Source organism: Hemiscyllium ocellatum, chromosome 29 (assembly GCF_020745735.1).
Source record: "Hemiscyllium ocellatum isolate sHemOce1 chromosome 29, sHemOce1.pat.X.cur, whole genome shotgun sequence".
Taxonomy (NCBI): domain Eukaryota; kingdom Metazoa; phylum Chordata; class Chondrichthyes; order Orectolobiformes; family Hemiscylliidae; genus Hemiscyllium; species Hemiscyllium ocellatum.
In genome coordinates, this window is record NC_083429.1 from 50,561,857 (window position 1) to 50,576,320 (window position 14,464).

The 14,464-nt window shown below is 43.5% G+C and overlaps 1 protein-coding gene across 1 annotated transcript; it reads right to left on the minus strand.

Annotated features, from left to right (window-relative positions):
- Window positions 1–3,418: 3,418 nt before the first annotated feature.
- Window positions 3,419–11,910, minus strand: LOC132829602 (uncharacterized protein C4orf54 homolog). Its single transcript, XM_060846879.1, has one exon. The coding sequence runs from the start codon at window positions 11,839–11,841 to the stop codon at window positions 7,186–7,188; it is 4,656 nt and encodes a 1,551-aa protein (XP_060702862.1). The 5' UTR covers window positions 11,842–11,910; the 3' UTR covers window positions 3,419–7,185.
- Window positions 11,911–14,464: the final 2,554 nt, after the last annotated feature.

Consider the following 14,464-nt stretch of genomic DNA (forward strand, 5'->3'; position numbering starts at 1 on the left):
AACCTCAAAAGAAACCTCCCATTTGTATTGTAGTGTTTCATGGAGGTGGTTTATCACCACCTTCCCAAAGGCAATTACTGATGGGGCAGAAACACACCCTTACACACAAGCATATGGAAATAAACACTTTAGGTAAGACTGCGGCTAAAGCTCTGTTCTCTCGAAAGGGACAGGCTGGTGTGTGAACTGATAAAACTCTTTTAAAGAATCATGGAATCCCTGCATCTTGGCAGCAGGCCATTCGGCCCTTTGAGTCAATCAACCCTTCAAAAAGCATTTCTCCCCAGACTCATACCCCCATCCTCTCCCCGTAACCCTGCATGTGGTGTTGTCATCATCTGGCATGCTGACCTCTACCTGTCAGAAGCAGAGCACCAACTCTCAGCCACTTCCTCCTATCTCCCCTGCATCACAATCCCATCACTGAACATCAGGCTGTAGTTTCCAGGACTGTCACTGACCTCATTTCCTCTGGAGGCCTTCAATCTGCAGCTTCCCATATTATTGCACCCACCCCCACCCCCAAACCAGGTACAGACTGTTTGTATCTCTCCCACAAAATCCAAAACCAGGACAGTCCTGGTTGAACCATAATTTAATTCTGCTCCAGCCCCACTGAACTTATTTTTCTCATATTGACTCTAACCACCAGCACCCTACCCTTGTGCAATCTCTTGTGATGCAGGGGAGGTAGGACAAAGTGGCTGAGAGTTGGTGCTCTGCTTCTGTCAATTAGAGGCCAGCATGCCAGATGATGACAACATCAGTTTTTTAACAGCAGATTTGATGATAAGGTCGAGGTTAGACCTGAGTGAATAGAATTCTGTAGATTCAGAGGAAGACAGGTTAAAGTGGGTAAGTGGAACAGAGAAGTTAAGATGGCCGATGTCAAGTTGGCAGTTCTTGATGAAGAGATCAAACACAGGTATTCATGATTCTTCTAATGCTTTATGTTTCACAATTTGTTATCATGAACATGCAATCCTTCCATGTATCTATTCCGCACCAAGATGATCTGAAGGTCTTCTACTTTTTCCTTAAAAAGAAGCCCACACGCAGTCTCAATCCACAACCTTTCTTCGTCTAGATGAGCTCATATTGAAAACCTCTACTTTTTATCACATTTTCACTGTCAAATGTGCCATTATGGGTAGCTGCATGGGTTCCAGCTATGTTGTCTCTTTATGAAATATGTGGAACATTCCTTAATCCATTCAGAACCCCACCGACAATTCTCTCTTTGATACATCATTGCTATCATCAAGCCTGCTTTCTACCAGAATTGGGGAAAAAAACTGTTAGTTTTGTTTCCATTTTCCATCTTTCTCTCACTTTCACTTGGTCCATCTCTGACTTCTCTTCTCTTCCTTGATTTCACTATTTCCATTTGTGAGGATATCCACCAATATCAACTACAAGCCCACCAACTCTCAGTGACCTTGACTACACCTCCTCCCATCCCTGAATTTGCAAGGATTCTACTCCATTCTCCAGTTTCTCTGTTTCTGTTGCATATGTTCTCATGATTCTTCCAACCACCAGAAAGTATCTGGCATTACCTCTTTTTTGCTTAACAAAGGTTGAAGCAGTCATTTACTTGTACTACCGTTGGCCTAGTCTACTAAATTTTTTTGGATGGTGAAGAATTTGCCAAATGTGTTAAGGGAAATATTCTTTATCAATATATGGATGTTCCTACTGGGGAAGAAGCAAAACTAGACCTTCTTTTGGGCGATATAGCAGGGCAGGTGACTGAAGTAAATGTGGGGGAACAATTTGGGTCTAGCGATCATAAATCTATTATTTTCAAAATCGTAATGGAAAAGGATAAGCCTTCCATATAAGTTCAAGTTTTTAATTGGAGTAAGGCAAATTTTATTGGTATGAGACAAGAACTTTCAAAAGTTGATTGGATTGTTCTCAGGTGAAAGTATTTCTGACAAGTGGGAGTGTGATGACAAGATTTTATAGGCATTATGTTCATGTTAGAGTGAAGGGTAAGGTTGGTAAGATTAAGGAACAATGGATGAATAAAGATATTGAGATTTTAGATAAGAATAAACAGAATCTTATTTTAGATATAGACAACTTGGTTGAATTAAATCTCTTCATTTTATATACAGAGTGTAGGGGCATTTGAAAGTTAGAAATCAGGAAGACACGGGGGATATAACATTGGCAGATAAGATTAAGGATACATAGGAGCAAGAGGATAACTAGAGAGAGGGTAGGGCCTGTTAAAGCGCAAAGAGGTCATCTTTGTGTTGAATTCTAGCAGATGGGAGAGATACTAAATGAATATTGTGTCAGTTTTACTATGGAGAAAGAAATGGAGACTAGAGCATGCAGAAATATAAACTTGGAAGTTTTAGTTCACAGCTGAAAATGTGTTGCTGGAAAAGCGCAGCAGGTCAGGCAGCATCCAAGGAGCAGGAGAATCGACATTTCGGGCATGAGCCCTTCTTCAGGCTATGCCCGAAACGTCGATTCTCCTGCTCCTTGGATGCTGCCTGACCTGCTGCGCTTTTCCAGCAACACATTTTCAGCTCTGATCTCCAGCATCTGCAGTCCTCACTTTCTTCTAGAAGTTTTAGTTCACACTAAAGAAGAGGAAGTTTGGGAGATCTTGGAGAATTCAAAGGTAAATAAATCTCTGGGACCTGGTCTAATATATGCCAGAATGTTGAGGAAAGTAATGGTAGAAATTACGAGACTGCTTCCAGAAATATTTGCATCATCTATAGCTATGAGTGAGGTACTTGATGACTGGAAGTTGGCTAATGTTGTACTTAAAGGTTGTAAGAAGAAATTGGAGAACAATAGACCTGTGAGTTTGACTTTGGTTATGGGTAAATTGTTGGAGGTGATTATAAAAGTCAGGATTGATGGACATTTAGAGAAGCAAAAATAGATTAGAGATTGTCAGCGTGGTTTTGGGTGAGGAAAATCGTATCTCACAAACATTTTTGTATTTTATGGAGAAGCTACCAAAATGATTGACGGTGGCCGAGCAGTCAATGTTGGTTATTTGGATTTTAGTAAAGCCTTTGACAAGGTGGACTAATTAATAAAGTAGGGTCACATGGGATTCAGTGTGAGCTTGTCAATTGGATACATAACTGGCTCAATGGCAGAACACAAAGAGTAATGGTGAAGTGTTGTTTTTCAGACTGAGGGCCTGTGACCAGCTTTGTTCCACAGGGATCAGTTCTGGGGGTCCTCTTTTGTTTATCATTTATATAAATGATTTGGATAAGAATATAGAAGGTGTGGTTAGTAAGTTTGCAGATGACACCACAAAGGGATGAAATTGATTAAAGTAATTTCCTAAGTGTGTACGTGCTGATTACATACATCTGAAATGAAATGTTTTTCAGGAGATGTTTATTTGTTATTCAACATAAGATGCATCCATTTTTGTACAAGACAAACCTGTAAAATATCGTATTATTGATACATTATCAGATACAAAATAGTGCCACTACTTAGCACAAAAGCATGGCTAGAAATAGTGTCTTCAACTTCCAGAAAACATGAGTTCAACATCAATGAGTAGTATGATTCAATGTAAATATACATGTCTCCACAATTCATTTACTAAAGTCACTACTGAACACACTGTACCTGGCATGGTTTCAAGAAATAAGAAGAACTTGTATTAAGCAGCATCTTTCACAAACTTACAATGTCCCCAAAGGCACTGTACAGTCTAGAAAATCCTCTTAAAGCACAGTCACTGTGTACTGTAGGAAGCACCATGGTTATTTCTGCACTGCAAGCTTTCATAAACACCTCAGAAATAAATGACCAGAATATCTGTTTTTGGTGATCCTGCAGGATCCATTTCAGGCAGAACCCTGGCTTCCTTTGAAATAGTTTTCCATTGGATTTTTTACCTCGATTTAAGAGAGCAGGCAGGGCATTGGTCTAACACCTTTTCCAATAAGAAGAACCTCCTAGCTCTACACTGAAGTACCAGCGTAAACCTTGTTCTGAAGTGTCTTAATTGGAACTTAAACCTATAACCTTGTGACTGAGAGACAAGAGTGATACCATTGAGGCATGGAGAGGATAAAGGTACCAGTATCAATTCTGAATTTTACATCTTTTACCGTTAACTTTAGATTGAATTTGCAGCAAAATGTTGACAGCTGTTATTCATTGACCCAGCGTTGCCGGGACGCAGGTGAATACCTAGCAGCTCCCCTCCACTACTTCAGCCAAGCAGTCCCTTCAGCAGGTGAATGCACAAAATGTAAGTGTTCTCAAGGCATTATAGCCCCTTGTTGTCCTGTTCTCACCTGTCACACAAACATTCCAATAGGAACCATGGAATTATACAAGTCAGAAAGAGGCCACTCGGTCCATTGTACCTGTGCTAGTCCTTGAACATCTGTAACATGCACCATTTGCCACTGTGCCACACTGTTATACACAAATGGATATGTCAAAGAGGAATATATTCTAGTGTGTTAACTCAGCATTCAGATTAGTTTTTGTACCTTGAATCCATCCACAGAAATTCTTTCCCCTTTTTGCACAAGTTTCAGACAATTGGTGAACAAACCAGAAGGGCCTGTAAGAAAAAAATTGCACATTGTGTTGTTATGATCAGGAATGTGCTGCCTGAAAGTGTGCTGTGAACCAACTCAATGGTCATTTTCAAAAGGAAATTGGGTAAGTATTTAAAGTGGAGGCATTGGCAGTAGTCTGGGGGAAAGGACAGGCCGGTGGGATTCATTGGATAGATGCGCCTGGGCCAAATGGCCTCTTTCTGTGGCATATCATTTCATGAATTTATGTCTTGCACTATTTATGTGAGCCAGTGAATTTGTTCTTAAGATATATTCTGGTACAGCATCCCACGAGGTTTGCAGCTATGCTCTGAATTAAACAGGAACTGCTATAGTGGCAGCTCTTTGGGATTGATCTGAATGAATGTTCAAGGAGTGAGGTGAATGCAGCACATAAATAGTTATGATGTTCCTCTTAGTGTTACAGTTGTCTGTTTCCAAGTATACTGGATCATTTGGCAGGACTTCAGACTATTTTCAACAAGCAATGGTAGTCCCATCCCTCAGTCTAGCTTTCAATTCCATTCCAAACTCAATTTAGTTGTCTTTCTTTTGGAATTTTTTTGTTTATTTATTTGAGACATTATATAATTACTTAAATAGAAACAATGTGCTGGGTTACAGAGAGAAGGAGGAGATTGGCATTAAGTCAAAATGCCCTTCATCAGGGCTTATGCCTGAAACATCAATTCTCCTGCTCCTCGGATGCTGCCTGACTGGCTGTGCTTTTCCAGCACCATACTTTTGACTCTGATCTCCAGCATCTGCTGCCCTCACTGTCTCCTACGAAGTCAAAATGCTCAGAGAACAGGGAGTTGATACTATGGGCTGAATGGCTTCCTTCTGTACTGTAACAAATCTGTGATTCAGATAGCAGGGGAATCTCTTCCCCTCTCTCTCTCTCTCTCCAAACATATCCTGGCAGCAGAGGCAAGCACTCTAAATGAAATTAGGCCAATTAATAGTGAATGTAAGCTCCCAGAAGGAAACAAGCAGAACATTTTAAGAACCAGTCATCCCATTCACAAAATTGGCCAAGTATTTTTTAATTGAAAGGTCGCACTAGTGCAACAGGGAATCTTAGAGGTTGGGGCAGGAAAGATCATTACTTATTAGGAAAAAGCAGTTTTTACTTTATATCTGAGCTGTGCCATTGTCAGTGAAAAAGTGCTTCATACTTTCAACTTGGCATCAAAGTGCAATCATGCACCTACCTCACCAATTGCCTGGCATACATTAGAAAATGTTACTTGACACAGTCCACATTCTCATTCACCAGTCCCACACACTCCCACCCCATATGAAAGCTAGAGAAATCTTTATTGGATCTATCTTAATTCCTTTGGTATTGGCAATACCTAAAAATGACAGACCTTCCTCACTCACATCACATTTATCAAAATAACAAGCCACTGCTCTTCAATGATGGTACGCTGTGAAGATCACTGAGAATTTTGTACATAAATATAAGTGTCTTTGAATTATGTAGTACAATTATCAAACTAGCATGTAAATTGAGTAACTATTGGTCATAAGTGTTTCAATCTATAGAGGTGATACTTGTAGTATGATTTATCCCTAACATCACTAGTTTTACTAAATATGAAATACTGAGCCTGTATTTTCCCAGCATCGCCCTATATAATCCACCCTGTTTAATTTTGTGCTAACATGACTTGTGGAACAGGTTAAAGAATCCCCAGAAAGCAATTTCCTATTGACAGGTTGTCAATTACTTTGAGATGGTACAGGATGGTTTAACAACCATTGTGCCAATAAAATAATAAAAACCTGTTTGTGCTTGTCAAGTTAATAAAGTAACTTCTCTTTATAAACTAATCATTAAGTTCAGTTTCTGATAGCACAGCGAAATTCTGAAGACTGAGCGAAACATTCTCACATGCATGGTACACAAGGAAATGAAAATTTTCCCAAAAGCAAGAGGGTACATTTCTATGCCTTTGCAACCTTCACTCCAGTTGACTCTGGAATTGTGACCAATGTTGCTGGCAACTGCATTTCACACACACAAAATCTGACACAACTGAACATTATTTAATAGTCACAGATATATTCAATGTCTCCTTTTGTAGACAATAAGATGGAATCTGCTTAAAAAGAATATAAATCATGGGTCTAGGGCATAAGTTTGCCCTTTTACTCTTTGCCTTAGCACAGTAAATCACCCTTTTGCAATAGCTTTAAGAAAGAGTAACCAAACACCTTCAATGTTGTTCCTTTCTCCCCAAATAGGAGGCCAAAGTCATTGAGCCCTTTCAAGCGTTGCATGAATTGATCACAGATTCCAATGGAAATGAAAACATTCGCAAGGAATTGGCCCAAGTTGATATTCAACGTTGCCGTTAAGTTGCTGGGGATTCACAAGATGCTTTTCAACATCACTTGAATAAACTGAGTGGTTTTTCCCATTGAGCTGTGTGTCCCTGGACTGATAATGGTGTGATGTCTGGAGAAAAATACTTTTCAGTGAATGCCATTCATCTCTGACATGACTGTGTGGTTGAATCTGTGGCCGATGCTTGATTCTTGCTCAGCTGCAGGTTCTCATTGCCCTTTTTCAGCCTGTCATCAAATGTACCTACTTAGGTTTTTACTCCACCATAAAACTACTTGGCCTTCCATGGGGGAGAAGGTTACTGACCCCATAAATTTGTTGCATTGACCAAATGCCTGTAGTTTTGCTGTCTCTAATTTCAGCACAAGATTTAGCTTGGATTGGTATTTGCTGCAGACCAGGCTGGCCTGGGTTGGGATATAATGGCATACCTGTTGGTATATAATACAAGGCCTCCAAGTTTGCTGAGTCAGCAGAGAAACTCCTCTGGACATACTGTTTATGTTGCTGTGAATCTGCTTTACCTTGTGGGATACTCTGTTGGGGCAGTACTTGGCCTTGCAGTTCCATAGGCCTTTGAGAAGACACAGGAGGTCCTACAAATAACCCAGGGTATGGCATATTTGGTAAATAAGATGGGCTCATGACTCCTGGATTTATAAGGTAAGGAGGGAAAGGCACTTGATATACTCCGCCGTAGGGATGCTGAGGCATCATGACTTCCACGTACTGCCCTGTTTCCGGATCCAACAGCATTTTACGAGGAGGTTGAATCGGAGCATCCACAAAGTAATATTTTCCTGTTTCTGGATCCACAAGCATTTTTCTCTGAGTTTGAGGATACTGATAACAAGGCACAGGGGAGTTGTCCAAGTCTTGAGAAGATTGTGGAACTTCACAACCTGTCTCCACAAGGTTTGACGTCCTAGCACCCGGAGAGAATTGAAGCTGGGTTTGATTTACAGAAGAGTAAGTTGGATTTTTCAGCTGAACGCCAGGGGACTGTGCATCCTGGGTAACTCGATGAGACACTGTCTGTTTGTCTTGCCTTTGAGGATCATTTGCCTCCACGCTGCGCTGATGCTGAAAGTAGGGGATCGCCGATGGTGGATTTGCTTTGAAGGTGGAAGCTCGAGGAGAAACAGCTGTTAGTCCCACATTGGGCACCTGTGCTTTCTGCTCTTTCATAGGAATGGCAAGATAATTTACGCTGTCCAGGGAAAGTGATGCTTGTTCCTGAGTGATTGCTCCACCTGTGGGCTGTGTTTCAACTGCAGATGAACTCAACTTGTTCATATCCTGGCTGGACAACTTGACAGCAGGGAGTGTCTTCACATTAAACTCTGTTAAACTTGAATGGATCTGTGAATGTGTCTGCTGATAAGTTGCTTTGGGTGTTGACTTGGGCATTTCAGCAGTGAGGGTTGATGAACCTTTTGAGTTACTATGATTTTCCAGTTTGTGAGTTGATGTCTTCACTGAGCTTGTTACTGTTTGATGGTGATCTGTGGGCTTCACACAGGATACAGTTTGTTTATCTGTGCTGTTAACGGAAGAGGAAATGGAAGCTTGTACACCAGGATCATTTAAGAATTGATGCTTCACAGATACTGACTGTTTGTTTCTCATTTTGGCATCAGTGGACTCCAAGTTATTCCTGTTTTCTTCTTCTAAGATCAATGACAAAACATAACTATCTTTGATTGGCTGTGATTCCTTTAGCACTTTCATGCCTGCTTTTTCCGAAGCTTGTTCAGCTTTCCCTTTTTTAACATGATTCTGAGAGTCATTCAGGCTCTCTTTCTTAGTCTCAGTCTTGTACATGAACGATTTAATGCTTTCGCTACTCTGGGCACAATAATCCTGAGGGGTTTTTCGATTTTCAAGTCCAGACAGGCTCTCATTATTAGCCTTGGCTTTCCCAGACATTGACTTTTCTTCGTTAGAGCTTCCCAATTTCTTACTCTGATTCTCTAAGCGAATTTGGATATCTTTGACCGTTTCATATTTCCCGCATGATGATTTGATGACTTCACTCTCTAAGGTGGGATTACTTGAGAATCTCTTGTCCTTCTGCCATCCAACATGTGACTCATTTCTAGGCTCACCTCTCCCAGATAATTTTGCGTTGTCTACAGTTTGTGAGAGGGAGCTACTCATCACTACAGTCTTCTTTTCCAGTCCAATCTGAACCTTCTTTGCATCATCCTTTTTCCCAACTGGTGACAGTAAGTCTTCGCCACTGATAGTAGATTTCCCAAAGCGTTGACTTTTCTGCTCCCCCTTGACTTGACCTTCTCTTCCACATTCCTCAGTTCCTTCAATTTCTTCAGTCTTTAAAACCACATTGTCACTCTTATTTCCTAACTTTCTGAACTGACCTTCCTTGTTCAATTCCCCTTTCCTGGTTAATTCTTGGGTGCTCTCATTTTTTGATGAAGACACCTTTCGAAATGTCTTCTGCTGATCCAATCTGGAGTCAACCTTGCTCTCTAATGTATCTTTTCCTTTTGAAATATTTGAGTTGGTTAAATTGGGAGTTGAAATGTTTAAATGTTTGCTCTGGTTTAATGACTCATCCTTCTCAGCCAATGTTTTGGCAATGTTATTTCTTGAAATCGCAATCTTCTGGAGTTTATTTTGCTTTTCTGGTCTGTCTTGAGTTTCTTTTATTGAATCACTTTTCCCATGTGTCAAACTCAAATCCTCTTTGAGAGAAGTGACACTTCCAGTAGGTTTTAATTGGCTATGCGGTTTCATTGGGTCATCTTTTTTAGTACCAACATTATTGTTTAGCACTGTATTCTCCTGTTTCGGAATGGATTCTGCTGAATCTTTCTTTGTTTTTTCTCCACCAGTCTCAACCTTAATACCTTTTGAATGTGAATTCAACAGTGATGAATATGGGCATTGGTTGTCTACACCAGCTGACCAACTCTTTTTGACTTTGTCTGTCTCAGATGTCAAATTACGATCTTCACCAGCTGGAAGCCTCCTCACCAAATTTACATCTTGTTTCTCTTGTGTGTCCTTTTTAGAGCCATCTCTTAAAGGAGAAATTCTGGCAGCTTCCTTTCTTGAAGCAGGTGAGCTTTGCGATTTATCAATTTTGTTTTTCTTCTTGATGTTCTTTGAATCTGCAGATTGAATCGCCAATGCACCCTCTGCTTTCCCAACTTTTTTGCAAGTCTTGTTTTCGGTCTCTGCTTTCTTAAATGGATCTGTCTTGCTTTTCTTAATATCAGATGGAAGTAGCAGCTTGATATCAGATGAATATAACCTGGAGGTGTCTGTACTCCCTGCGTAGGTCCAATATTTCTTGTCTACTGATGAATTGCAAGACATTTCTCGATTACCTTTCCAATTTATGGATTTGCATTGAATGTTCATAGGCAGCATTGCGATGTTGGCCACTGGTACGTTGGTTTGATCAGACTCTGCGAGCAGTTGGGAATCATCAGGATGCAAAATTCCAGAAGGTTTGGCTTCCCCGGAGCCACGGAAACTTAGCGCTCCGTATGTATTCTTGACCAGTTTACGCACATCACGCACCTGATGGATGGGCCCCTTTGCTCTCTGTGCTGTCAGTTCACCTCGGTCAAACTGGGGGTCAACGATTCTACAATCATCAGTCTCGAATTTAAATGAAGCAGGCAGAGTCTGATATTTAGGGTCAAGAGGGATGATCTTGCTGCGGGAGCCTATGTTTGGAGCCAGCTGTTCAATTGTCCCGTATGGGTCCACAAGCTTCTCTTGTGTGGTTGGAGGTACAGGTGTCACCTTGGGTGGTTGTGGCATTACACTGCTCCTGGATTTTACACTGTCTATTTTATGACCAAGTTGTTTATAGCTGGGCTTGTCTTCAAACACAGTGGGATGGCTGAGGTAGTTGGTAACCTGTGGGATAACCTCCACATATTTCTCCTCCAGGCTGTTGTGCGCGGTGGCCTTTTCAGGTTTGGAATCACTGAAGATTCCTGCTCTCCCTGGCTTCCCTGCTTTCTGATCCTCGGTACAGCTCTCCTTCCAGCCCCTGAAGCCGCCAGGATGTGGGGTGGCCTGGGCAGGGCCAGTATCCGAGCAGCCCTCCTGCAGCACCACGCTCCTCCTGCCTCCCAGCAGCTCGGTGCTGAACTCCCAGCCTCTGCCAGGCTCTTCCTCCTGAGCGAGACCTGGCAGGGGGAACTCGAATTCTTTGACAGGGGCCGAGGACGGGGTGGACGGCACAGACGAGAAGGGGTCCTGGACGGCCCCCCGCTCCATCTTGAGCTCTTGCTCAAACTGCATCTTCTTGGAGATGACGTTGGAGATGTGGCAGGAGGCAAATTTGGCCTTTTTGGAGCATTCTTCCTGGGGCTCGGCTCGGTGCAGGCTATTGGTCCTGACCTCCTCCTCCCAGGAGGTGGTCTTCCTCTCCTCTGGGCAGGCAATGGTCTGCAAAACACTCAGCTCACCGCTCTCCCTCTTCTTGAACTGGATCTCCCTCTTGGGCACAGTGCCCCTGGCCCCACCACCATGATTTTCCTTCTGGCTTTCCACAGCCACCTCCACACACTCGAAGTGGCTGCTCCCGCAGGCAGGGGCTTCCCGGGGTCCAGGCTCCCGGCTCCCTGGCCTCATGCCCAGCTCCGCCGAGGTGGACCATTGGGTGGTGTCGCTGCTGCGTTCGGACAGGTCCAGGGAGAGGTCGGTGGAGCCCCCGGACTCGAACAGCTCCATGTAGCCGCTGGGAGGGCAGGCCAGGCTGCGGAAAGCTAGCGCTGTCAAGCGGCCAACCTCATAGTCCGTCTCGTCCAAGTCACTCACCAAGCTCGAGGTGTCGCTCATGAAATCGCCGCAAGTGTTGGCCACACTGACCCGGGGGCCCCGGGCGAAATGCTCACCGAACTCCTGCTTCTCCACCTGGAACATCCTCTTCACTTTACCCCCCTCCCCTCCCTCCTGCACTCTCTGTCGTGTAGGTGCTGGCCCCGGGATACTGTGCCTGCAAACTGCTCTCTGCTCTGCAAAATCCTCGGTTGCTATCCACCCCCAGCCTCTCCTTCCCCTTGCCCCCCAGCTCTGCTCTATTCTGGGCTGTGATTGACAGCTGAACCTGTCGGCTTGCCTTCCCTCTGCAGTTGCTGCTGTGTCTGTCTCTCCAACGTCTCCCCCCATCCCACCAACACACACTCTCTCACAAACACACACTCTCTCACAAACACACACACACACACACACACACGCTCTCTCTCACACACCCTTTCACACACACTCTCCCAAACACATTCTCTCACATACTCTCACACACACTCTCACAAATACACTGTCACAAACACACACACTCTCTTACACACACACTCTCTCACTCACACGCATTCACACACACACATACACACTCTCTCACATGCACACTCTCTCATACACTCTCACACACACATGCACACTCACACACATACACTCTCACACACACTCTCTCATACACACCCACACATATACACACTCTCTCTCACACACAGTCTCTCACACTCTCTCGCATGCACACTCTCACACACATTCTCATCCACACACACTCTCTCTCACACACACATACACACTCTCTCACACACACTCTCTCATACACACTCTCACACCCACATACACACCCACACACACATACACACTCACACACACACACACACACACACACACACTAACCCCATGGATCAGGTTGTCCCTCATTCTATGAGCCTTGGCGCACACAGCCAGCGAGAGGCCGGAGCAGATGCAACCAGGTCTTGGATATTGACCTTGCAACATGGAAACTAATTGCTTGCTTGTCTTTTCAAAGATTTTGTTTGAGGATTAGACGCCAACCTCCTCCTCGTCTACCAACCCTTATCACAAAACAACTCCCATGAAAGCTTGCAAAGGGTGACTTGCCGCTGATCTGTAGGGTCAGGACTACCCCACCCTCCTCCGGAATTATATGGTGAAGATTAAACTTGCACAAAGTGAAAATGAAGTGTAGTGAATGCTCCAATATGAGGAATACAAGCAGCCAAATAAAGCACAGCATGATCCCACAACATTGATATGAGCACAGATAAAATATAGAACAGGACAGCATAGGAACCGACCCTTCAGCCCACGATGTTGTGCTGAACACTATGCCAAACTAAACTATTTCCTTCTGCCTGTTCTTGGTCCATGTCTCTCCATTCCTTGCATATTCATGAAGTTATCTCAAAGTCTCTCAAAAGCCCCGAACGTATCTGCCTCCCCCACCACCCCTGGCAGTGTATGCCAGACTCCTACCACTCCCAGTATTAAAGATTTGCCCCCTACATCTCCTTTAAACTTTCCCCCTCTCACCTTAAATGCATGCTCCCTTGTGTGAGACATTTCAACTCTGGGAATAAGATTCTGACTGTCAACCCTATCCATGCATGTCATCATTTTACAGATTTCTGATGATATGATCATCAGTTGTTATTGAAGTGGATTGGGGAGGGAGGGGAGTTTGTCAGGAGAAGGTGTAGGCCAGGAACTGTGGAGAACTCACCTGCTCTTGTACAACCAGACAGCACAGCAAGAGGAAGTGAGGTCTGCAGATGCTGGAGATCGGAGCTGAAAATGTGTTGCTGGAAAAGCGCAGCAGGTCAGGCAGCATCCAAGGAGCAGGAGAATCGACGTTTCGGGCATGAGCCCTTCTTCAGGAATGAGGAAAGTGTGGAAATGAGGAATGGGTATTACACAAAGCTAGTTAGCATTGTGCAGTTCTTGTCCACCATACAATAGGAAACATGTAATTGCCCTAGCAGGGTTGCAGAGGACAATCATCAGGATGTTGCCTGGGATGGAGCACTTTAGCTTTGAAAAGAGGCTGGATAATAGATATAGATATAGAATTCCTACAGTGTGGAAACAGGCCCTTCAGCCCAACAAATCCTTACTAACCCTCAGAAGAGTAACCCACCCAGATCCATTCCCCTATGCTCTACATTTACCCCAGACTAATACACATCTTTGAAAACTATGGGCAATTTAGAATGGCCAATTCACCTAACCTGCACATTTTCCTCATTCCTGAAGAAGGGCTCATGCCCAAAACGTCTATTCTCCTGCTCTTTGGATGCTGCCTGACCTGCTGTGCTTTTCCAGCAACACATTTTCAGCATAGCAAGAGGCCATTCCACCTGGACTCTTTGAGGGAGCTTTGCAATTAGTTTTATTGGCTTCCATCCTCAATACATTTCCCCTTAACTGAGCATTATTCCAAACCTCTTCAAAAACTCCTATGGAATATGCTCCCAGGCAATGCATTCCATAGTATTTGAAATGGCCATGAGACTGTTTAAATCCAGCAGACAGGTTAGACAGGGCTACCTTGGCATAAAGCCTTGGCTGTGGTTGGCACTGAAGACAGGGCAGCATTCCCTTCGTACTGTACTGGAGTGTCTGCCTGCAGTGTGGGCCAAACTCCCTGGTGTAGATTCAAAGCCACAACATTCTGCATGAAAGATGATAGGTCTATTCATTGATATTTCTCATTGACCAAGCTCCTGATCACCAA

Coding starts and splice junctions, on each gene's coding strand:
- LOC132829602 (XM_060846879.1), bottom strand. CDS start 11,841: ATGTTCCAGGTGGAGAAGCAGGAGTTCGGTGAGCATTTCGCCCGGGGC.